Source organism: Stegastes partitus, unplaced genomic scaffold (assembly GCF_000690725.1).
Source record: "Stegastes partitus isolate 25-593 unplaced genomic scaffold, Stegastes_partitus-1.0.2 Scaffold483, whole genome shotgun sequence".
In the NCBI taxonomy this organism is placed as follows: domain Eukaryota; kingdom Metazoa; phylum Chordata; class Actinopteri; family Pomacentridae; genus Stegastes; species Stegastes partitus.
In genome coordinates, this window is record NW_007578214.1 from 19774 (window position 1) to 45800 (window position 26027).

The 26027-nt window shown below is 39.2% G+C and overlaps 2 protein-coding genes across 2 annotated transcripts in view; one reads left to right on the plus strand and one right to left on the minus strand.

Annotated features, from left to right (window-relative positions):
- Positions 1 to 7077: 7077 nt before the first annotated feature.
- Positions 7078 to 20849, minus strand: vrk1 (VRK serine/threonine kinase 1). The gene is made up of 13 exons (XM_008287019.1): positions 20767 to 20849; positions 20024 to 20183; positions 19736 to 19791; positions 17006 to 17075; positions 16335 to 16422; positions 15164 to 15272; positions 13494 to 13586; positions 12510 to 12642; positions 11147 to 11267; positions 10964 to 11022; positions 9727 to 9896; positions 7541 to 7605; positions 7078 to 7189 (listed from the first exon to the last, which is right to left on the minus strand). The coding sequence occupies exons 2-13, from the start codon at positions 20181 to 20183 to the stop codon at positions 7165 to 7167; spliced, it is 1149 nt and encodes a 382-aa protein (XP_008285241.1). The 5' UTR covers positions 20767 to 20849; the 3' UTR covers positions 7078 to 7164.
- Positions 20850 to 22992: 2143 nt separating this feature from the next.
- LOC103361043 (protein phosphatase 1 regulatory subunit 37) overlaps positions 22993 to 26027 on the plus strand; it is a 66085-nt gene continuing 63050 nt past the window's right edge. The window contains exons 1-2 of the mRNA XM_008287032.1: positions 22993 to 23152; positions 25533 to 25633. Coding sequence (XP_008285254.1) covers positions 22993 to 23152; positions 25533 to 25633 — 261 coding nt within the window. The remainder of the gene's footprint in view (positions 23153 to 25532; positions 25634 to 26027) is intronic.

Consider the following 26027-nt stretch of genomic DNA (forward strand, 5'->3'; position numbering starts at 1 on the left):
ATCCATGAGAGTCTTCTGTTTAAAATGTTAACGTCAAAACCTGACAGTATTATATATTTTGAGATTTTAACCAAGTAATTTAATTAAATAGTGTTAAAACTGTGACTTTAATGCTTTAATTACAATCAATTCAGTATAGAAAAAAGAATGCGTTAAAAACAAACAAAACAAAAAAAACGCATTTAATCGCACCTTTCTCAGTTCCCTAATTTCTAGCACACTGGTAACACTGATGCACACACTCCAGCCAGTAGGTGGCGCTAACGCACCTAAAGTTTGTTTGCTAGCCGCAAGTGACATCAGCGCACAAGAAAGTTTGGTGAACAGCGATGGAAGACGAGACTGTGTTGCTTGGCTTGTTGGGCGAAAAAGTCTCTTTTTTTTTTTTTTTTTATGGCTTGTTGGATGGAAAGTTTTTCTTTCTTATGAAGGCCTAATGCTACCTGTCCACACGGGCAATTCTGCCAAAATTAGCATAAATTTGAAGTCAAGTCTACTTTATGCAAATAACCTTGTGGGTGACACTGGGCCTCGTCGCTCGAAACTCCCTGCGATGGTCCAGAACATGACGCGGGGCGTTTCACAACACAATGAAACTGACAAATCCTGTGGACACGTAACATGAGGCAGCTTGGACAAGAGCATGGTTGTGTGCAAATTGTGCAACAAAGGGTTTTCACACAAAAAATCCTTAAAATGTTGAATATATCGCTATAATTGTACTATGAGTTTACACTAGTCTGTGAGTGTACAGATGAAAAATGCACAGATAAATATAGATGTAAAATAATATATAAAATATTATATAATACACTCTAACAAATCACCTGAGTAATTTTAAAATTAAAGTAACACCCTAAAAACTATACATAGATATATGTGGCATCTGCAGCTGTCTGTCTGTGCATCTACAAGGGAGTATAATCAAGGTTAATCTGTGTGAGGGCCGGATGGGAAGCACTTTGCATTTTCAAAGTATCTGGAAACTAAGTGGCATACAATACATCAAGTAAATGTATGCAGTAACCAATAAACACTTCTACAAGAGGGAAATATTCTGTACAAATTCTGACTCAACAGCTGATCATATCCTACAGAGCAACAGGTTCCTGTCTAGTTTACAGAAATATTTTTAATAGCATTTTTAGTGGACAGGAGAACAAGAATATGATCACACATAGATAATTTAAGGTAAAACAGGTCAATGAGCGCTCTCTACTCGGGCACATCACCTCAGCACAGCTACCGTTGTTTGCCATGTATGTGTAATTGCACAGTAAAAGTGGAGCCATGGGGACTGACTGACCGACTTCCTCTGAATGACTCACTGCCTTCTTGGAGATGATCTTGCCCAAGCTGGCGTTTTTCCATTTTTCTGGGTTGATTTCAATGAAGTCTGCCACCATATGACGTGGTCATGATGCCCGGGTTAAACGCCCTCACATATGACATAACACTCAAGCCTGATCATCTGATGTCCAACAGTCACATACTCATAGGTACTACTGCTCCACCTGAAACATGAAATTAGAGTAATTTCAGAAAGGGACGAGCCACAGTAAACGTGGCCACATGGTATGAAAGGGGGCCCAGAAAACAAAGAAGGACAGTTTTCTTTAAAACACTGGTTAAATTGGCCAAATCTCATGGAGAAAGGAAGAAGAAAAAGAAGAAAGAAAATGGAGTCTACCAAGAGGATGCAGTCCATAACCCATACTACCACACTATATAGTATGCCAGGAAAGGACTTAGTATGCCCTAATGCTCAGTATGTTAAATGTAATATGCCAAAAATACACATCCAGTCAGATTTTGATGCCAACATACTTTTCTGCCCAAGGGTACAAACTAAAGACAGAGGATTTAGATTTTTTGAATTGCCCCTAGGGGATAAATAAAGTTATTTGAATTGAACTGAATGTATCTGAATTCCAATCACACACATTCAGGTGAGGCTGAACTGGAACATGTAGGATTTTTAAATTGTTGGTCACATTTACACCAATTCAGCTTCAAGACTTCATCCTGCAGTGTAACTTCTTTCCTCCCTTTACATTTAAACACTTAATGCTTCAACACATATAGACGGTACATTTTAACTGACATTTTACTTTTAACGTAGTACATTTTTAACACAATTTTTCAGGACTGTTCATCTCTCGCTGTGACAAATTTGTTGGCATATGGTTGCTTATTTGCACATGGAGTAACACTGACTTTTATTTGAAGTTGTGTTTTTGGACAGAGAATGAATGAAAAGTAAGTGAGAGCAGTATTTAATGCCTGACAATCCAAAATGATTCCAATGAGCCAGAGAGACTTGTACGCTGTGTAGAGCTGACAGGAAGGGTGATAATTCTCTGTGGGTTAGTCACTGTTAACGAAATCGTCACAGTTATTTGTGTTATTGTTAAAAAGTAGGAGTGGACGTACGAAACAGTGGTGAACATCTAGTTTTTCTGTTGTTGAGATACCCAAAGTACAAACACCAAAGCCTTCTGGACCTCCTGAACATTCTGAGTTGAGTTCTGCAGGTGAGGCACCATTAGAACGCTGCACATATTTCAGTTTAGATGCTTGTCATGTATTTGAAGTATTGTGGCCTAAATCTTTGACAGAAGCTACAGCAGGTACAGAAATGACATTATGGAAAAGTTGTGGACACACTCATGACTCTGTACGCCCACATATCTCTTCCACACACTCATACAAACAACCAAAGGAAAGACAAAAGCAAAAGGGAAAACCAGTTCGACGGCTGCAGAGCTGCGAGGCAGAACACACCCCAGCAGATGTTCAGGCTACATCAATGCTTTTGTGACGACAGGCAAAATTCTAGCAGCACTGTGAGACTTTTCACAGATCCACACCCCTTCAAACGCCTCCACTTTTTTTAATGGACACGGTTCCTTAGCAGTTTAAAACCCAAAGTCCCAGATTGTTACCAGAACTTCCAGCTTTAGCAATTTTAACTTTTTTTGTGATATTCATTCAATTTTGTCCTCAAATCCCAACAGGCAGTTGTACTTTTGGAAACAATGTCAAATCTGAGCTCTCGCTGAAATAAGAAAACTTGAAATTACAACAACCCTCAGAAAAGGTGCAGCAGAAATGACTGATAACCTTAATGTTGCCATAATTGAAAGGTGGCAGCACACACAGCTTGCTGTGTATGTAGCTGCAGACCACCAAAGTGTCCAATGTCAAAAACCTCTAGTGTCACAACTGGTCCATGAATCAATGGAAGACGGTGCCCTGATCCGAGCTACATTTTGTTTCACATGATGTGGATGGTTGGGTACATGTGCATTGTTTATGTGGAAAAGAGAGAACTTCAAGGTACACCATGGGAAAAAAAGCAAGCCTTCAGAGGCAGTGTAATGCTTGGGGTAATGTGCTGGGAAACCTTGGGTCCTGCGTTTATGTGGATTTTAATAGCACCTACCAAAACACTGTTACAGACCACATACACACTTTCATAGAATGAGTATTCCCTGATGGCAGTGGCCCCTTTCAGAAGGATTTTGCTTCATGCAACACTGCAAACATTGTTCAGAAATAGTTTGAGAACCATGGCAAAGAGTTCAAGGAGTTGATTCCCCAGATCTCAATCTGATCATCATACTGTACGTGAGATGTGCTGGAAAAACAAGTCCGATGTGCGATGGCACAACTTCACAACTTCCAGGCCTTAAAGAATCGTCAGAGGTGTTGTGGGGCTGACGGGTCGTACTTGTTTTGGCAGCAGGAGGGGGATCTGCACAACAGAGGAAGCTGTGTTTTCAGTTGTCATGTTACGTATGCAACACCCATCAAAGAGAAAACGCAGTTACAGTTTAAAAGTCACTATGGTGGCAGCATGCTCGTTTGCTTATTGACTTGTTGCTCACATGCATCTTTAAACAATTGCTGAAGTCTGAACTTTTGGACCGTGTTTGACATGCGCCATTGCGGTACGTTACCCTTCACATTGAACACTGTGGATCCCTTCCTGCCCCACCCCGTCAAAACACTGACAATTGTCACAAACACAGGAAACCCACCGGCCAGGGAAACTGTTATCGAGTTATTGGCACATGGGCCCGGGGAGGGTGGCATCCATATCACGAGAGCAGTGGTTAGGCTACTGCTGTGAGGCTTTCAGACTCTGCCGGCTCGCCAATCTGAGACCGACCACAGCAAACACACGGGCGACAACTGCCTGCCAGGCCGGCCACCGGGATAACACAGCCATGCTAAAGGAACAAGGATGGCTGCGCTGAAATTGTGCACGTCTCTGCAAGCAGAGAAGATGGGGTCCTTGTGTTTAAGTGCTGTCCCCTCTATCTGTACAACCCTGCCCCCCACCCACCTACATCCATTTGCTATCATTATGTACTACTGCCCCCTACTGTGGGCCCACGGCTGTGGCGCCCCCAAGGTCAATGTCTGGCAAGGGTGGGGGTGTGGTGGTGGGTGGGGGGAGGATGAGGAGAGGAAAGCTGGGCAGGGGGCCTCTTTACTCCTGAAGTGGCTTTAACAATCAATGGCAAGCAACCAGCCACCACAGGGGCCCCCGAAGGCCCTCACAACACTAACATTAGCGGAGATGTCTTCCTCCATGGGGAGGGAAAGGAGAGGAGGAAGGAGGGACCTGTTGGGAGTTAATGAGGGTGGTGGGGGGTCCCATCAGGGATGGTCCATAAGCTTGAGGACAGGGATGAATGTAGGGAAAATGGACAGCTTCTCAGTAACTTCTCAAGTGTGAAATGTTCTCCTGCACAGTCACTGTGATGGAAATGTAACTGATGATTTGACACGAGTTTCTCAGCCATTTGAAAAATATCTGTCAAAAGTGTAACATTTCAGCAGCAGGACAGAGATGGACGGGAAGACTAAGGGCTGCAGTTCTGTGCAAATGCAGGCCACCGATTCAGACTTGACCAGTTTCTATTCAGAAAATGTGATTGTCATCCAGCCTCCTCTGAAACATGTACATTGGCAAATGGATCTCAGCAGTGGAGCACTTTTCCAAACAAAGGTTTCAGGAGGTCAGGTTCACATTTCTGCTGCATAAACGGCAGCAGTTGTATCACCAAAAATGCTTTTTTCTGCACTTACTTTAAACCGAAATAAATGTCACTGGGCTTATCAATGGCTGCCAATCTACACTCACAAAAATCACTAAAATCTTTTTTTTTTTTTCCCCTCTCTAAAGAAGCAGCTATTCTCAGACACTCAGGATAAAATCCTCAAATGCAATCAATTATTGGTTATTTAACTGATTAGATAGAGATAGAGATCAGATAGAGTTTAGAGTTGTTATATTGTTCAAAAACATCCGTAGCAGGTCATCATCTTCCATCAGCACCGTTGCCTTTTTGCTCTTTAATTTCTCAGGGAGACCCTCTAATGAATCATTACATTTTTTTGGAAAACCAGCACAGATTTAGGACCAAATCCATTCATAACAAAGTAAAGAACTGAGACAGGATGGCTTGTCAGCAGGTGTGACACAAGTTATTTAGTAATGGACTGCCAACATTTAACTACAGTATTACCAAACAGGGAGACCAGCCAAAGAGATTTTTCACAAGCTGGCAACCTTAACCAACTTATAATATGTAACAGATCTACAATATCAGCATCACTGCTTCACAAGATTAACTGTTAATAAAACCCTCAGTTTACACCTTTTAGACCTTTTATAGTCTGAAATATACAAATTAAGATTAATTCTATTTATTTAGCACCAAGTCACAACATATGACATTTGAGGACATCTTACTTACTAAGATCAAGATGTTAAGAGTATTATAGAATAACACCCAACTACCCCCCTCAACCCCCCTCAAGTAAGCACTTGGCAACAATGGGTAGGCAAAACCTCCAGTAACATCCATGTATATTATTATATTATAAGAAGTCTGTCAAACTGGTTGTTAAAGTGACATTAATAATAAAAAATACTTCATAATAGGGATAGCTGTAATAACAACAATAGGAAAAGGCATTTAGCAGCATGAAACGATGAACACTGAGCTGGTACCAGGATAGAAAAGGAAAGAAAGAAAAAAATAACTTTGCTGCTCACTCCCTGTATATCATAACTACAACATCATCCATGTTTGTTGAAATATGTGCAAAACTTGTCTGTCCTTGATTATTTCACCAAAGGTTTGAAACTTTCACAACTGTGTACTTTTTTTGTACCATTTTTTCCCCTAAAACAGCAAAAAACAAGACAAAATGATTGTACAGCTGAATCAGCGTCTCTCTGAAACAGCTCCAGAGAAACTTGAGCAGCAGAACCTTTATGGAGCAGAAAACAGGATCACCACAACCAGATGATGGACAGGGGACAGTTTCTTGAGGCTCTTCACTGGAGTACTCTAAATAAAGAGCTCTGACTCTGCCTTTAGTCCAGGTCAATGCTCGAGCCTCTATCGCTTGTGGGACTTCATTAAACTACAGCAAAACACATTATATTTGTTCAGCTTAACCTGCTCTGGAAAACATGTCTTGACCAGGGCCTTCAGTCTCCCCAGTTGTTGCCTCTGAGTGTTTGGCCATCATCTATAGAATCACTTAATGGAGTCGGGTTTTTGGGTTTTTTTGCACTGACAACAGCCTTTTCACAAAAAGAGGAAAAACTTTCCCTCACTGACACTTCTCAGTTCTGGCCTAAGGTGTAGGTCTTGGTTGCTATTTTGGAAAGTGTTTAGCTCTCAATCCATCTGCAATAGTTACCTCAAATGTGTCAATCATGATAACACTAAATAAAAAGGTGGTAAAACGTGTTACACTGGAGTTCCATCACACTCTCACCCTCAACCCTGAAACCTGTAATAACGATAACAAATAGGGGTCAATTTAATTTCCTCTTTATTACAACAGGCCTGGATTTTACTACATTGAACACAATTAGATATGAACATATATTAGCAGAGTGTATCAGACACAGCCAATTAAACTTAAAGAAGAGGAAAGACAGCAGGATGGAGTGTATGAAGAGCTGGATGTTTAGGTGCTAATTGTTTTGGTTCTGCCTCTGGATTTCTGGGCAAATCTGGGCAATGTCTGGGTACCCATCTCCATCAGTCTAGATTTGGAGTCCCTGTTTTGCACTGCTGGGTACCTTCCTGGTTCTAGGGGTCTTCTTGGGACTTCTCCTGAGAATGTTCTTCACTTTGTTCCGTTTTCTTTACTTCTGCAGGAAAAAAAAATCAGCGAGGTTAAGCGGGGCTGCAAAGCATGTTGCCACTAAAAGGCAGTACCTTATTGATACACAGTTAACAGATACGTTCTAATCTTTACGTCTCCAACTTCCCCATCTAAATATATTTGAATCAACTGGGTATACACAACCAGCAGTTCCTACAGGTGGGGATACCTGATATATTAGAGACTGGGATGATTGGCTGATAAGTAAGACAACTAAAATTAAAATCTTATTGTTCTTTTAATTTTGGAATGAGTCAAAAACATTTTCACAGAAGTTCCAGCAGTGGTAAATGACTTTAAATAACCTAAAGGTATCGCAAGAGAAGAGGAAACCTACCTTTTTTTTCTTGATGGGACTTCAGTTTCAATGTCCTCTGCTGCTTTCCTTCTCCTGGTCTTCTTCTGAATGGAGAGGAAATGAGAAAAATGAAGGGAAAAGGTACCACTTGTTGCTGTCAACTAGAAAGTGCACACTGCAGCTTATGTCTCCTTCTGAGAGATCAGTAGAACCAGCCACAACACTGCCTAAAAGTTATCCATCAAAATAAGACATAACTGCCACATGGTACAAAAGGGGGCCAACATGTGAAGTGCAACACAATCTTTTAGATGTTTTCATGGATTTAACAAGGCTGTTTTTGTTTTTTAACAAAAACCAAGACGCAAAGAGGACGTCAAAGCTCTTCAGTTTTGCAGCATGGTCTGATGGTGAGAGGAATAAAGAGACAGACACTGGGACAAGGCCTTGACTTGGCAATGAGGCGAGCTGACTTTTCATACCCTCCAGTCGTCTTTTTAGAATCTCTAAAAATACAGTTATCACTCTTCCATCTCAGCCACCAGGACTTCATATACATGAACCCATTAAAATCTCTGGTTACATATTCCCCTGCTTTGGCCACAGAGCACCTATCAAACATTCCAACTTCCTATCTTTGCTTGTAAGGTTTGTCAGAACCACTGCAATTTTTCACAACTGTGACTTTATTGTTTCTGTCCTCTCTGCAGAAATCAAAGTGAGCGTCGGGTCTGCTGGGGATTTTGAGAGTCATGCACTTATCAAACGCAAGCAACTCCTCCATCCATCCTCCTCCTTCCTGGGCCTATAATGAAGCTCCACTCAGTCTGAACTATCACTCTCCCCTCTGCCCCCATTTCCATTTCTGCCTCCATTTTGACAATTGCTACCTCATGATCACCATGCGGCACCCGCTGAGGTGAACAGATTGGCGGGATAATTACATACAATAACCAGCGCCGGGGCCCAGTAACCCTTCGGCTGGCAACACCATGTCCCCGGTGGCATCTTCCATATGCACAGAGAGCGAGTGTGAAAGTGAGAGAGTGGAGATAAAGACAAAGATGAAAAGCATAAACCAAATTTAACACTGATTGTGCTGTAAATAAAATACATGTTAGAATGCAGCCCTATTTAAGTGCACACACTGTAGCTGCATGTTGCTGTACAGCTGGTTGTTCTCACTGCAAAAAATAAAATAAAAACTGTGCTGCTTTAATTGCCTCCATAAAAGTTATAATCCTACTGATTTCAGGGACAGGGGCTTTAGCCTCAGTGTTTCAGCGTATTATCAGATAAGTTCCAATCAGTGCATATTTAATAACATTTTGCAGAGTTCTCATTTTATAACTTGTTAGCTGCAGACTTGATGCTTTTCTAAATTTTTGTTGTTGTCAAATTATTACTCCTGTTCTATTGAGGATACTTGGACTTCAATGCACTTGAGGAAGCAAAGTCTACACAACTGTTGAAGCCATAAATATTGACGGTCACTAGTTAGAAATGATAAGCTGCTTTTATCTAGCCCTGTCTAAATTCAAGTGCACATTCTCTAAAATATTACCACAACAAACAGTAAATCTGCTGACATCATCCCTGCGAACTGCACACGTACTGTGTCAGCTACAGAATGCAAGTATATTGGATAAAGAAATAAAACCAGTAAGTTGTCAGAGTGGGTGACTGATATAATCTGGAAACTACGATGTTTGGCCATATCAGGGAAATATAACAAGTTAACCATACTACCGGACATGTTATCACCAAATAATGTTGAATAATGTCTATCTAAACAGTTGTTAATTCCCTATCCAGAAGGTAGAGATAAAAATGTTTTTTTTTTAATTTGGAGTAACATTTGTGTCCACCTAATAAATGGAATAAGATATTTAGCCTGGGCTGCCTGTGCCAAACTGTTATGACATCTGTTACCACGGCAGTGTCACAGCAGGGGGGTGCCGGCAATAAGCCGTGGTAGGTAGCACGGCTGACCAGGTCAAAGCAGCGCCAGTGTCTTCCCCTGACCACAGCTCCTCAACTGAACTGGAGATTCAAGAGCAATCTGTAAAATCTTTGTGTTCACCTCTCAGTAAGTACGTAGCTTTTACCCAAATGGCTACAGTTTCAGTCTGTGTCCCTGTTTTATATTCAGACATATTTGATTGGTTACTTATGGGAAAGGTAAAATTATCCAGGTTGCTGCCTGTCTCAGCTTGTGTGCTGACCTGAGCAGGAGCTGACACTGCTCCATTGACAGCAGTGAACTCCAGTTTGCCGTCATCTTTAGCCTGGATGGACTTCAGTCCGGCCTGCAGGATGGAGCGCAACTCCTCGTACGGTGGTTTCTCCTTGTAGTCGAGAGATTCAACCTTCTCCATGAACTTCTGGATCTCAACTGTAAAATAATGATGCACCAGTAAATTGACATGTTAGTTATACATCCTTCTATTCTACAGGACATCAAGTCTTGTGCTGCATGTTTCCTTTGCCTTCATTTTGTTTGCACTCGTCATTTGACATTTTATGTTTGATGTTTGTTTGATGAGGAAGAAATATGTCACAAATAATCCTGAATAGACTGAAATATTTCCCACCCTGATGTTACACACCATCTTTGTTTCAACACTGATCGCAATAATGTTCTACTGTGGCTGAATCGTCGGGCTTAATTCTGTTTGGTGTGAGTTTCTTCAGACTTGACACAGAGTGACAAACACAGACACAGATGGAGTTGTAAACAACAGTTTGGTTGTGCTCACTGGAGCAGAAGGAAGGAGGTGTGACGTCTCCTCTGTCTGAACCGCCACATTGCCTTCAGGTCAAAGTGCCGACATTAAAAAGGCAACTCTTACCAGTGTGAGACAACAAACGTCAAAGTCGCCGTTTACAGTCGCAACTTAAAGTGTTTGCTGCAGTGTGTGTTGCTAGACTTCTATTGTAATGAAAACCAAGTAGGTCTCTGTGTGAAAGACTATAATTAGATTAAATTGAACATAAATGGAAAGTTTTCACTTTAATAGACAGGAATAGACAAAGTACCATTTTAAAAACCTGGCTAATGCTGCATCTTTTTTAGGCTGACATTAATATGTAAGAATAATAATACTAATAGTAATTATATAACTATGATGATTGATTTTTGTTACTATTATTACAGCTAGCTCATAATTGCTGAGTGGAATTTTTTTCGTGAACGATTATAAAAACATAACAAAATAAACCTATTGGGATGTTCTGGTGAATAAGGTGTGCAATGAAGACACCATTTCTGCATCACCTCTAACACATTTTTATATTTCTTTAATGCAATGCATTGAAATGTATCAAATAACATTTACAATAAACTTTGATATGCAAAGCCACAAACTCCAGTGGGTACATCACGCCACAGTGTGTATTTGCTTGTTAGGAAAATTTCGCTCTAACTCTCGCGTTTAACACCTTTGCGTGCGTCTTTCTTACCTGGTTTGTCCGTAGATGAAAAACACTCGGTCATAAACTTAGAGATGTTTTCTTGACACCTGTTTGATGGAAACAAGCAGCAACATTTCACCCACAAGTTGAAAATTCTTGCTGTAACACAACAAAAATGACATTTAATTTGTAAACTAAAAATTTAGATGGTAGTGTTTGCGTTTCTCTAACCTGATTTTGGAGTCTCTGACGTACAGGGGGTCCTGAAGCTTGTCCTCCCATGGCAGCCGACCACATAACCACTGAACCATGCAGTAGCTCAGGATCTGTAGATCACTCCGCCTACTTGGGGCTGGAGCCAAACAACCACATTAGCAGCAACAAATACTGGCAGCAAACACAGTGTCCTTCAGGCACCGACATTAAAAGCATCATAATGTACTGCTGAAATATACCATGACACAAAACACCTGATATAATACGGTTCTAAGTTGCAACACATCCATTAAAGTACTAGTTCTCCATTCTGGAAAAAAAAATAACAATAAATAAAATACTAAATTTGCTTTCTTTTCAAATGTGATGTGAGAAGATCAGCATCAATCCCATTGCATTTGCAGAGTTAACATGAAGGCTGGAAACAAGGGGGAACAGCTAGCCTGGCACTACCAACCTGCACCCACTAACACACTATATCTGTGCTTGTTTGGTTTTGACCCAAAGAGAAAAGTAAAAATGACAATGGCTTTAGGCTGAGTTGGAAAACGACTTTTTATCCTGATTACAGCCAAGTACCTAAAAAACAGACATGAAATTGATATAGATCTTCTCATCCCAATAATAATGAATAAACTCGCATCCCCAGATGTTGATTCATTTACCTTATTAGTGCTGCACTGTGTAATTAGTATGACCAGTGTCAAGGCAATCAAACATTTATACACATTTTTTACAACATTATAGTAATACAGACCTGAGAGGTATATTATGAAACAAGTTTGTCGAGCTGGCTTACACAAAGAAAGCCTGGCTATGCCAAAGACTAAACCCCTATTCAGAGATAATGGGTGTCACAATGGCGGATATCAACTATCAACAATTTATTTTAACCCAGGCTTTCTTCTTCAGACTTGGTGCCCGTTCATACAAAAGGGGGCATTCAACAGATCATGTGATTGTTATTCTACACAAAATGGAATGACTGCGTGCCAACTACACTAGTTAGGAGAACAGGTTGTTCTTATAATGGAGAGATATGAGGAATGTAAAAATGTATTACAGTATAAATACATTCTGAAACTTTAAAGTTCATTCATTTAAACATGATACTCAACAAGTATATTTAGGTTAAACACTGTCCCATAATGATGGAAACCTGGAAATCACTTTAGATTTTAGCCAAATCAAAGTGAAATCAAAGTTACTTATTAACTGTGAAAAAAACAAAAACAAATATTAAGTCCAATATCAGCACAAAAACCCATTTATGTCTTCTGCATCCCCAACTGAATACTGAATAATCTTGCTTAATAGTGCCCACCTGTTTTGTTAAGTGTTTTGGGTTCATAACTACGAGCAGTATACTTGTACCTACATGCTCCTTTGTGGGCATCGATGCTTGTGAACTCAATGGTACCATCGTGGCACCTCTTGGGATTTTCTTTGTACTCTTTGACGATACCGTCTGGTGCATACCTGAATGCCAGCCCATAATCTACTAGGTAAACCTACAGTTAACAAACACAACACAAAAATGATTCAGGCACGTACACAGACATGCACAGAGCATGCAGAATTTAACCAAACATTTATGCAAACACGTGTCATGTTTCTTGAATTAAAATCGCATCGTTAAACAGTTTCACCTGTGTTCATGCCCTACACACAGACGTAGGTCAGAAGCACAACAACAGATGATGTCACCCTTTTTGGATGAAAATTTTAATTCCACTAATACATAATTATTTACTTGGTCTGCATTGTGCTTATACTCCTGTTGGCGTTAATAAAGAAACATACAGAAATAAAACCAAACCTACTTCCCAATAAGTCAACACACACAAAAAAAAAACCCTCAACCTTACCTACTATGAAAATCCTGGGGGGACAATTTTTAAATTGTCATTTATAAATAGCTCTTTAATAACACCACCAATGATACATTATTAATCTTCAAATTAAATATTTTCCCCAGCCCCCACCTTGTTTGCTAGGAAAAGCGCTTTGCTGCTGCCATCTAATCTTCCCCATTTGGAGCACACACACACAGACACACACAGAGAGACACACACACACACACACACAGACACACACACACACAGAGACACACACACACACACACAGAGACACACACACACACACAGCCTTAATTGAATCTAATGAAGCGGTATGAGTGTGTTACAACCAAAAAACACAATCATCCTCCTGCTTTTAAAGAGCAGCACCGAGGTCACAGTAGCTTCTTAGTGTCCCAACAAGTACAGTGTTGAACATTTTAGGCTGTGAAAGCACATTTCACATTCATTGCTGCAAAATATAATGTAATGATTTTAGCCAAGATGCTTTAACTATTACTGACCTGGTTGGGATCGCTGTAGCTCAACATGAGGTTGGATGGCTTAATGTCCGCATGTACGTACTCATGGTCGTGGATGTACTCCAGAACATTAAGCTAAACAAGGAAAAACAATGTTGATCTCATGGTGCTACAGGCAAAATACATATTTTATCATTTTTGTTTTTATGTTTTCATTTTGATGGAGCCCATTTCTACATGGTATTAAATAATGAGCCATAACTGGATTAACAAAAAAACTGGCAATTTATGCAGGTATAAATCCATGCAGGACACATTGCAACCAGAGCGTGATCAGATAGTCCAGTCCACATAGTGTAAATATAGGCCTGGGCAATAAAAACAATAGCAATACGTACTGGCAATAGTTACTTCATCAATAACAACAGCTTGGCTAGATAGAATGGTAAATAGTGTCACCTAAATGCATTAGATGAAAACCATCATGAAATGCTCATGATTAAAACAGTTCCTGCAGCTCGCTACGTGGGCTAATAGACTTGATAAAAGGATGCACACGGACAACGGTGTGGGGTCTCCGTCCGGTGACGACTGCACCTGAACAGTTGGAAGCTTAACCTCAGCATGATGTGGCAGCTTTGTAATGGTCACAATCTATACACCTGTGGAATTTAATTGATTTTTATATTTATTGCGTATTAAGGTGAGATTATTCTTTTATCCTTACTTATGTATATTTATGTGTATAAAGATATCTGTTTTTGTTTGTCATTGTAGTATTACCGTAAAATTACCAACTCTGTACCTTGATAAAGAGGCTACAGTGGTTAAATCCAAAGTAAGGTAGTTATATTCATATTTAACCCTTATTTCTATGATCTGTATTAAGAAGAAGGTAATTAAAATGTATCAGTAATTTTGATAATGACTGATGTTGACTGAAATGAAATATATAATTGCGCTAAATTTTTCAGCTAAGTTGCCTGGCCCAACGTGAATACAGTCAGCATGGTTTGACCACATGCTTACGAGGGACATCGGCTGGGCAGGTGAAATGTCACATGATTCTACCTCTTGTCCTGAGTGGCTGTCAACTGCAATCTGTCAACCAACAACTACCTCACACTAATATTACCTTGTTGAAAGAATGAAAGCATCCTAAGGTCTAGTTCACAGTTGCCGCTCAAGAGCATCCAACACCGCTGTCCTTGATGTCTCCCTAACTCTGCTTACCTAATTTGCACATTGACATCTGATCACTATGTGACCAGAATTAGGACAACATGTATTAATTCCAGATGTAAATGCAAATACTCATCAGATGCCATTATCTGGGTAAATACTACAAATACCAGGTGTATGTCAAAGCACAATCTGACTATCCTACAGCCACTTTGCATACCGGACACTGACAGTTAAGCATCATTGTCAAAAAAATAAAGACTCTTCACTTTTGGATTTTCGATGAGAGATTTGAGGTCACAGAACAGTTGGACCTCTGCATTTTCTGCCATATATCGTCAATATGCAATTATTTCAGATGTCTGTAGAACATTCAATAACAGAACATTGATGGCTCCTTCTTATCCAACACATTCTTTTCAAATTTACATTCAGTTGCAATACTGCAATCCTCTTAACCTGTTGTTTCTGACTGAACACCAATTATCAACTGTGAGCAAAAGAAATCATTTCATTATGGAATAACCAACCAGTCGAAGACCAAGCTGCAGAACCAGTTTTCTGGGAAATCTCCTTCCACATTCTTCAAACTTCTTCTGCAGATCTGTGCCAAGCCTGTCAATAACCATGAACCTATACCTGGTAGACACAAAGAGGCTTCTTTAGCACTTCAGACAAGCTCTTCTATACCGCTGGTGTAGTTCTGTCATCATTTGCATGAAAAGAAATAGATATATGACAATGTACCAAAGCAGAACTTTAAAACATACTGATCAGGTCATCTTTCCTTTCTCAAAAGTAGGCATTTTTCAGCCCAGATAGACAAATATTAACATGCCAGTTTCAGAAACATTTGGCAATGTCTGCAGATCTTGGCAAAGATATAAACGATAACTACTTTTCAAATCCTCATATATCCTTGCTAAAGAGAACCTTTGAACCTTCATAAAAAAGTTCTACCATACTGACAGATGTTTTGTTATTCATCATATAAACATGAAACAAATTTAAGTCTGATTAGAAATTCCATTTACCTCTACTTCTAGTATATGTATTTTGATCTACCTGGCTTTTATATGTTCATTAAAAAAAAATCTGAGAATTATCTTGATCAGACCTTATGAGATGTTGCAACTGACTGAGTGGTGATACTAAAATGAACTACACATCATCATTTGATGTCAAATATGTGAGTAAAAGTTTCTGGCACAGTTCTTTGTGGTATGTGGGTGCAAACAAGGATTAATCCTCATTTGTTTACTCTGTTACTTCAGAGCTTGGCTCTGAACAAATCTTTATCTAATAGCCAACAAAACTGAAACTACAACAAACCTATCCTCAGATTTAAACCAGGGAAGGTCTATGTAAAAAAAATAAAATAAAATAAAAAGGAACGATAATGACATACATTTTGCCATTTGGAAGACTCTTGTTCATTCATCCAGCTACTAACTTGGTGTCAAACCTTTGTATTTTAGCCGTCAAACTGAATAACAAAAAAATGACTCATGTTATTGTGTAAACTTGTATTGCTAGCTATCAAGATAACATATATCATTTTTTTATTTTTAACATTTCTGAGGAAACGTTATTTGAGAATCAGACCTAAAACCACTAAGGTATAGCTATACCACAAACACCTTCGTTGAGTACTAATTTTCTTTACTGTAAGATGTTAATGCTTGAAACTACCAGACTTACTTTTTGCCTCCACTTTCATGCAGACCTGAGCCCCAGTATCTGGGAACTCCCAAATGTTTCAACTTATGAGACTTCATCCAGCTCTCAACTGCAAGAAAAGGGGAAACATATCAGAAATGCACTTTTTCTGGTTAAAGTGGGCAAGCACTTTGTGTAATGTAAGTCAAAGACAGTTTGGTAACTAACACTTCTTGTTAAAATCAGTGCCAACTGGTGCTCGTGTAAGTGGGTGATGGCTACGACGCTAAAAGTAATAAGAGTATAATTCCGTGGGGGGAGCTGGCCAGCATGGCTGCAAGCTAATCTGCTGCTGGGACAAATATTTACCAACAACGTGAGATTCCAGCATGAATAAAATATGAGCCTTTGGTTCCTTAGTAATATAACAGTTAATTGTCGGGGGAGATTGACATTTGGATTGTTATTATATAAAATGCAAAGCTGTGGCCTGGGGGCCAACAGCACTGCCACCAAAAGCTTCCTTTCCTTTATGGCGCCCCTCTGAGCCCCTGCTACAAGACTGTCTTTTTTAATTAAGAAAGTTGCCTTTCTTTTATTTGTTTGCCCTGGTGGTGAAGCACTATTTGTGTTATGATCACAAAGCTAACTTTGGCTAGGCGACATACTTCTTAGGTATGCATGTGTTTGTAGGAAATAATACTGTGGCTTACTGAGATCAGGCTTCGCAGCTCTCATGTAAAAATGGAGCTCAGAGAACAGTGGTCCATTGTCACTGGGCTCCTGTGGACACATCAACAGGTATATTTAAGTCTAGATTGGACTGTATAACCCAAAAACAGCATTACAAACAACGATGTCCAAGGATAGACACCTGCGTTTACATACACTTGAAAGATCACACATATGATGGCAGTGTTGAGTTTCTAATGACTCCAACTTGCTCTTTCAAAAATGTATTATAGTTCTTCTGGAAATATGGCACAATTTGCTGGTATCAGTGTTGGTGATGTAGACAGTTCTGTTTAAAATGATCACATTTTCAAAGTGGCATGACCTCCTCTCATGAAGGATTACGATTGACTACAGCTGCTGACTTCTCTGAGCCAACTTCAACAAGGCTCATTTGATACACTTATCATACTTAACAACAAACGCTACAATGGGGAAGTGTGGGGAGCTCAGTACAGAAATGACAAAGCAAAACATTAACTTGAACAAGTTGAGAAAGTCACCTGGAGCCTTTGCACAGTCGATTTTAGGATTAGTAGCTGCTTTGAAAACAACTGTTTTCAAGTATGGTAAATGATGTGCACTTATATAGCGCCTTTCTACCTCAGTGGTGATCAAAGTGCTTTACTATATATTTCCAATTCACACACAAGTTCATACAGCAAAGGCAACAGAGCTGTCATGCAAGGTGTCTGCCTGCCATTGGGAGCACGACAGTTGTGTCAATCAGGAAGAAAATGCAAACAACTACCTGCTGCTGATTTGGTCAGGATGGTTAAATGTCAACTGAGAATCTCCAAAAAGCAAATATCCACAATAAATTAGAAGCTGCTGGAGCGCAGATATCCACATTGAAGTGTGTTTTACATTGCCATGGGCTGACAGGCTGCCACACAAAAAGGTAGCCCCTCCACTAGAAGCAGCACCTTAAGGCTCCAGGGACATTTGCTGCTGATCACATGGACAAAGAGAAGGCCTTCTGAAGAAAGTTCTGTGATTAGATAAAACAATAAATGGGCTACTTGACCACAATGACCAGAAATATGATTTCAGAAGAGAAGGTGAGACCTTTAACCTCAAGAACACCAAATCTACAATCAACTGCTGCTACACACAAAGTAACTTAAATGATTAATGAAGGAGAACTACTTCCATATTCTACAAGAAAACCTAAAATCTTCAGCAGAAGTTTGTGGATGACTAACAAAAGAAATAACGTGAAAATAGTCAAGAGACATTCCACCTAATGTTGGCAGGACTGTATGTATGTTTTTGATCCAGCAGATTTTGCCATATTTCCAGAAGATCTATCAATAATTCATTTAATAAAAGGACCAAAATGCATGATTGTTTTTTTGTGTTTGTTTGTTTTGGGGTTTTTTTTTAAGAAAAAAAAACACATGTCCCAGTGTTACACACACACATATATACTGTATATGTCACAGTCCAAATTAAAATCCAGGCAGAGCTTAAATCTGCCCAGACAAGACTGAAATTTTGTTTTGATTTGGTCTAGAGAGATTTTAAATCTGCCTGAGCAGAACTAAACTTTTTATTTCACCTAGACCAAATTAAAATCCTTCTAATATCATAATGAGGTTGTAATCCTGCCTGTGTAATTGAAATTGGAAACCTGCCTAGGAAGGTTTAAAATTTGACCACACCAAATTAAAAATCTGAATTAAATCAGAATTATAAGATTGATTTCACGTAGACCAAATTAAAATAATTCATATATATGTAGTATTTGTACCAGTCTTGTGTGACTGTTCAACATGTCAAAAGATGCATCACACCTCTTCATATGTATTTGAATGAAAATGTCGGTGTGACCCTTTGATGGTTACCGCATTTAAGAATGTGAGGTTCACACACGGTGAAATGTGGAGATCATAGATTTAAAATTTGCCCAGGCAGGATTACAATCTCATTACGATATAAGAAGGATTCTAATTTGGTCTAGGCAAAATGAAAGTTTTAGTTTTGCCCAGGCAGATTTCAAATCTGCCTAGATGTTAATTTGGAGAGAGAGAGAGAGAGAGAGAGACAGAAAGAGAGAGAGAGCAAGAGAGAGAAAGAGAAAGAGAGAGAGAGCAAGAGAGAGAGAGAAAGAGAAAGAGAGAGAGAGAAAGAGAAAGAGAGAAAGAGAAAGAGAGAGAGAGAAAGAGAGAGCAAGAGAGAGAGAAAGAGAAAGAGAAAGGGAGAGCAAGAAAGAGAGAGAAAGAGAAAGAGAGAGAGAGAGAAACACATATAGGAATGTTTAATCAGATGAATTAAGAAACTACTTGGAAAAAATGACCTATTTTTTAAAATAATATTTAAAATAATCCTGTAAAATGAAGTCAGAGCCAAGCTTTTTACATGTATTTGATAAAATAACTGATGATTAGGTAGAAATTATTCTAAATTAGATATTTATATTATATCCAAAACATACATACATACATACATACATACATACATACATACATACATACATACATACATACATACATACATACATACATGAAACTTGATTTTAAAAATTCATAGGGCTAAAGAAAGGCAAGAGTACAGTAAACATTATGGCAGGCATTTGCTGGTACTATGGAGGTATTTTATTAGATTGTGCTCATGTAATGTATATGAAACAAAAAATAATGGAAACAACTGTTTAGAAGATGACAACATGTAAACAATTATGGTCATGTTTTGTGGTTGCTTAGTCTCACCACTTTGATGACATACGGAGCATCAGCACCCACAGGCTTTGCAGAATTCTCATCAGCTGGAAAACAAGGAAGGAGTTTCAGTACTTAAATATATGCTGAAATTGCCCAATTCCAAGCTGCATTTAAACATGTGAATATCCGAATGCATGTGTTAAGTTTTACATGAGAAAAAAACAAAGTCTAAAACCTGTACTGCTGATTGAAAACTGATGGCTAAAAACTGTAGTGACTTTTAGCAGTGCATGTTTCGGTTTTGAACTAGTCCATCAGTTTCTCATGTGGTCTTACCTAAATATATGATTCCAAATCCCCCCTGTCCGATCGGAGCCCCCAGCTTCCAGGACTTCTTCCCAGTGGCTGTGAGGACTTCTCCAGGTGGAAACTCCTCTGCCAGCTTTCTCTTAGCTGGAGCTCTGCCCTTCCCTGCCGCCTTGGCTTTAGGAGGCATCTGAAACGCACAAACACCAGCTGATGTTGGTGCTACAGCTTTAAAACTTCATGTATGATGAACGTAGGTTTCTAAACGGAAGCTAAGTGAAGCTAGGCTGTGAATTGCGACCACATCAGCTTCTCATACAGTGCTTGCCAACGAATGTTTACCGGAAATATGAATTAGAAACGAAAGATTTTATCTCCGGTGCTGAATAAAAAGTCACGCTCAACAATCTACTTAGAGAAGTTAGCGAAGTTAGCGAACCACATCCGGTGTTGCCCTGTTGCCTCCTAGTGCAGTTTAGCAAACGTAACAACAGGTAAGTAAACGTGAAGTGCTGGTCTGTTTAGTAACAAGGTAACAGCCTCATTAAAACTGGAAAAGATATTTGAATTTTGTTCAGTGATGAACCGAATACGTTTTAATAAACACTGGTTAGCTATTATGCTAACCGCGCTGCTCCGTTAGCATCAGTGTCTCCAGTAGCTGCTACATGACGGCGTTTAAAAAAAAAAAAAGCAAACAGTCCTGAATACCTAAGATGTTATCAATCATCGTTACGTAACATACAGCAACAAAGCAAACGTGAAATACACACCGTTACTTTCTGTTTACGGCTGACCGAATGCGTCAGTGTGTGAGGACCAAAGTTCCCGCAAAACTACCGGTCAGGAAGTAACGTCACGGCACTCTGCTCTTCTATTGGTCAATGACGCAGCGTGAGTCATGACGTAGGGCTCCGTTTCCCTCTGAAATATGAATCAAACATCAATATGAGTTCCATGTTTCTGTCCAAGACAGCCATAGACACAGTAATAGGAGAAATAATCACCTGCCAAAACTTCATAGAGCCATTTGTGATAGTTTTATTCATTACTTAATTTATTAATTCAGCCTTGATTTAAACTCAAAATACTTTGAGGTATGAAGGCTTAATTTACAACACAGCAGATATACAATACAAATTAAAGCCGAAAAAGCAAGCTGCAGCCAAACAAACAAACAAAAAAGAACGTGGATAGCAATAAAATATTAAAAGGCAAAGTTAGCACAATAATAGAAATGGCAATCGGAGCATTCAAAATCTTAAATAAATAAATCAACTAAAGATGAAGGGCTGGAATTAAAGTAGCAACAACTTCAGGCTGAAATATTGTTGGTTTGTTTTAAAACTGAATTTAATACAACTCACTTGCTTCTGAACATTGAGTCCCTCAAAATGTCATGATTTTGACTTTAAATTCGACTTTCAATCTCCAAAATCAGTCACTACTGTGCTGTCGGTGTGGTTTGGGTGTTCTCATTCTTTTTAATGTCCATCATTACTTATTATGCACTGTAACAGTGAGAAGTACAAGAAAACAATGTGATTAGGCTCAGTTTGTATGAACATGTTCAATTAAAGTCCAATTAGAATAGATTTTTCTTTTTCTTACATCTCTTTCTGTTGATGTTTCCTACATAATTCAAGAGATTTTGATCAATGTGATTGTGGCATCATATTCTTTTTGTTGACTATAGGTTGACACACAAATTTGTAAAATAGTGGAATGTCCAAGGAAACAGTCAGCGTAATCTACTCAGCACTACTCTTCGCTTCTGACAAATGGCAATCCCAGTGCAAAGCCTCATAGAACAATCTTCTTCTTCTTTTCCTTTTCTTTTCTTTTTTTTTTCTGTATCTACTTACAATAAAATTGCACATTTAAACAATACCAAACCTTGATCATATTTCTCAAAAGTCACTGAAAATCATTCTTGTTATTAGTGCATTCCTTATTTTATTGGACCAATAACAACCACAAAAAAATTTTTTTTCAAGTAATTCCACATTTTTGTTATTACTAGCCTCTGCCAACTTGAAATGTCAGCTTGAAAGTAAAAGTGCATGACGCTAAAATGGTGATTGACAGCCAAAAGACATTTTCAACAATTTGCACATCTCCAGTAAAGTGAAATAATATTTTTTATGGAAAACACCAACGTGTGAAAACTGATAAATGAAAGGCTTTACATATGACATTACTTCAAAACATTTGTTGAAGCTGCATTAATTAGTTAATTGGCTAATAATATAGTTATTTTGGGTCGTGTGTTAGCAAATGCATCCACAAGACACAGAACAACATTAACACTACTTGTCACTTTGAGTCACATGCTGTTACAAGTCAAATCTACTCTCCTTTAAGCTCTGCTTTGGTCTGCAACTCCGGAATATGTTTGACTACTTTTGTTCCACAGTGTTCACCAGCTGGTCAATAATCTTGTCTCTCATGTTGTTTGGTGCCAGGCAGGTACTGTAGACATGAGTGCAATTTCGTAATGGGCACTTTTTTTTTTTTTCTTTTAGAACCCTGGTCAAAGAATTACTTTCCAGAACCATATCTGCCCATCTCATCACCTGCATACTCCCAAATGGTGTTGCAAGTGTTGGATTTAAATAGGAATGTAAATGTGTAGAGCCTTACCTATTTTGAATGTGTCATTTGATACACATATATTGGGTGTCACTTGCAACATAGTGCACAGCTCATGAATAAGATATTGGTTAGTGTCTTGTCTTTCCAAGCACCACGGAGTGAAGAGAGCAGCACTTCACAACCAAGAGGGCTGCTGGAACACCTGTTTATACACCAATTGTTGCACACTTCTTATCCCTCTTTATATTAGGACTAGGAGTACTTCAGTAACTGTTGCCATGGCTCTATGGAGGAGATAGGATGCGACCATTGTTGACACCTAAAGCGTTTCCTGCTTGAGCTAAACCAACCTGTTGCCTTCAAATTCCAGTTGAAAGTTCCACGGTGGAGTCCTACAGGGAGAGATGACTCGCTGTAGTGACAATGATGAGGAGACTGATGACAGCACAGAGAAAGCCAACAAAAACCAGAGGAAGAGAAGTAAAGGAGAAAAGCATGTGTCTTTTCCCCCTGATGAACAGATAGTGTCAGGCTTTGCTGAACACAGGACCACTGACAGAAATGGTAAGCTGCTGTTTAACTAAGTGTCAAGTTGAATGCAAATCTGATGATGATACCATAATGTCTTGTTGGCGACCTTTGGTCATCTGTGCTGAGGTTAACGACTTAACAGAGCTTTTCTCGTTATCCTTGATTTAACAAAGATGGTAAATAATTATGGAATATCTGGACTTGCTCATATTAACAACATTTTCCTTTAAGCTCTTTATACACTGTTTTACAGCTAGCACTCACTATATTCTTTTTACTAGATGTCATCTTGTTTAAGACTAATGTTATCATTAAGTATAATAAATATGATGCTAGTTTCCAAAATTAGATCACACACAAATGCAGCTGCTTAGTTGCAAAACTTGGACTGTCCATATGTCTACACACCTGTTTTGGTGAGCATGGCCTGTTATCTAGTGCTTAAATCACTAAGTTGTTGCACCTATAGCTGCAACTGCAACCAAACTGCTCTGATGCCTGGAACTGAGTCTCTGAGTCACACTGGAGGGGTTAAAAGCCTATACTGCTCTTTTCAGGTTACACCACAGCATTTCGATCACATCTGGACTTTGACTAGGCCACTTCAGGTGTTTCATTTTATTCCAACTGAGCTATTCAGAGGTAGACTTCTTCACTTACTCACTGTCTTGCTGGATAACCCACTTGTAGTTTAGCTTCTGCTCACAAAGTAATGATCTGATCCTTCAAAAATTTCTGTCCGAGAAGAGAATTCATGTTTTCCTGAATTCTAACAAGTCTTCCTGAAGCACCAAAGCATTTCCACATCATTACACTACCGCCTCTATGCTTGGCCCTATATAATGTTCTTTCGCTATAATGATGTGTTTATACTGTGTTTACTTCAAAGTTAGATGAAGTTTTAGTGTTTTGGTGGGTCAGCAGTGGTGTTCACCTTTTTCGGACAGTGTAGTCACGAACACTTACCTATACTGACATGTAAGAGGCCTGCAGTTCCTTGGATGTTTTCCTTAGAATCTTTTGTGATTTCCTGCTGGAGTGGTCCCTGTGCTCTGGCAGGAATTTTGAAGTTTGGCCACTTCTGGGAAGGTTAACTATTATTCCAACTCTCTCCGTCTGTAGATGATGTTTGTCACTGTGGCTCTGTGGAGTCTCAGAGTGTCAGAAGTAGCTTTGTTACTCCTCCCAGACTGATGTTTTTCCTTCACCTTCTTCATCTCTTTTTTTATGTTGGCATAGTGTGCCACTGTTGAGACCTTTGAGTCAACTCCCTGCTTCTAAAAATCATCTATTTAAGTGACCATCCTCAGGTCCATCATCATCATCTGTAGAGCCAATGTCATGAATAACATCCAGTATCAAAGAAAATGCTGCTCTGGAATAAACAAACAAACACTTCTGTATCATTGTGTCTTGGTTCAAGCATTGGCTCATTATGAGGTCAAATTTTCCACTATGACATGTAAGGAGCATTTGGTAAAAAATAAAATAAAATCTTCAATAAACATCTGGTTGCTTGTAACCCGACACAGAAGAAATATTGTTTCTTAAATGTTTTTCTATCATTTTCACACTAAAACACTAGGTGTGCATTGAAGGGTCGTGCCACATGGGGTGTATTCAGTGTTTCACACCAGAATTTATTGTGTTTCTTTTTGAGGGCCCACAAAAAGGTTGAAACAAGTGCAAAAACACTATTGAAGTACTTTAACTCCAGTACTGTTAACGTCACTACTGCACAAGATCAGAGAAAATGAGGAAACACCCATAAAAAAACTGCATCAGAGTTACAATAAAGAGCGAACGAAAAGGTGTTTAAAGAAAGGTGTATATATATATATATATATATATATATATGTAATGCAACAGACCACAGCTTGCACATTTTAACTTCATTCTTGCATTCTTACATTAAATCTATCTACTCTGATTCAATATTAATTTCAGTACATAAGGTTGTAAACTGAACAATTGGATTTTGTGACCTGACTTTAAATGTTGTCCTGGAATTTGTGTATCTCAGTTTTATCACTGACAACTTGAACCTAAAATGTATCAGATGTAGTCCAGCTTTTCAAGGATCAAAATGTTTATTTGTTTCAGTCATCAAAAGCCTCTGTACTCTGTCACATCTGGAATTTCCCATCCCATAAGGCTGTGGTTGATAAATTGAGATGCCTGATTGGTTGACTGATCGAGGCAGACATTCATGCCCTTCTCACTGACTGCCGTCTTCCGTGTTGTACACACACACCCACGCATGCACACACACACTCACACACACACACACAGAGCACAGCACAGTTTACCGTATGGCATTTCTCAGCCCCTTAAGCGCTTTTGAATGGTTGCTGGTGGCTCACTGGGATGCAGAGACATTAAAGCAGTGAATGAGTGTATTCTTCTATTTTAGCTGACAGCTGCCTCACCTTGACAGAGGTAATGGTGGCCTACCAGCAGAGCTGCAGCAGACACCAGGTCCAACCCAGAGAGCACATCCTGCAGCAGCTCCAGGTATGCAGCTTCAAATCAGTGTTACTCTTTGTACATGTCACTCAAACTGCATGAGGCATGTCTTTTCGCTGGAGCTGTTGTTGAAGTTTGAGTTTCTATGGGCGGTGCTGTTTTCTCTGGCTGCCACTATTTACATTCACTGCTCATTCTGCTATGCGGGAACCTACTGGATTTACCACCATGGAGTCTAACGGTGCATCCATAAGTGTGTATTTTAACTGAACTGAATGAAAACTAAAGGCTTGCACAGACTACAGGGCTTTCAAAAAAAAAAAAAAAGCAGACCTTCAGTATTACTCGTACTTTAAGACATTCTTGTGTCAGCCTGCACACATTTACTAATCTCAGCCAAGATGTAGTAATTCTGAGATTTTTACAGTTTGAGAAATCTGAA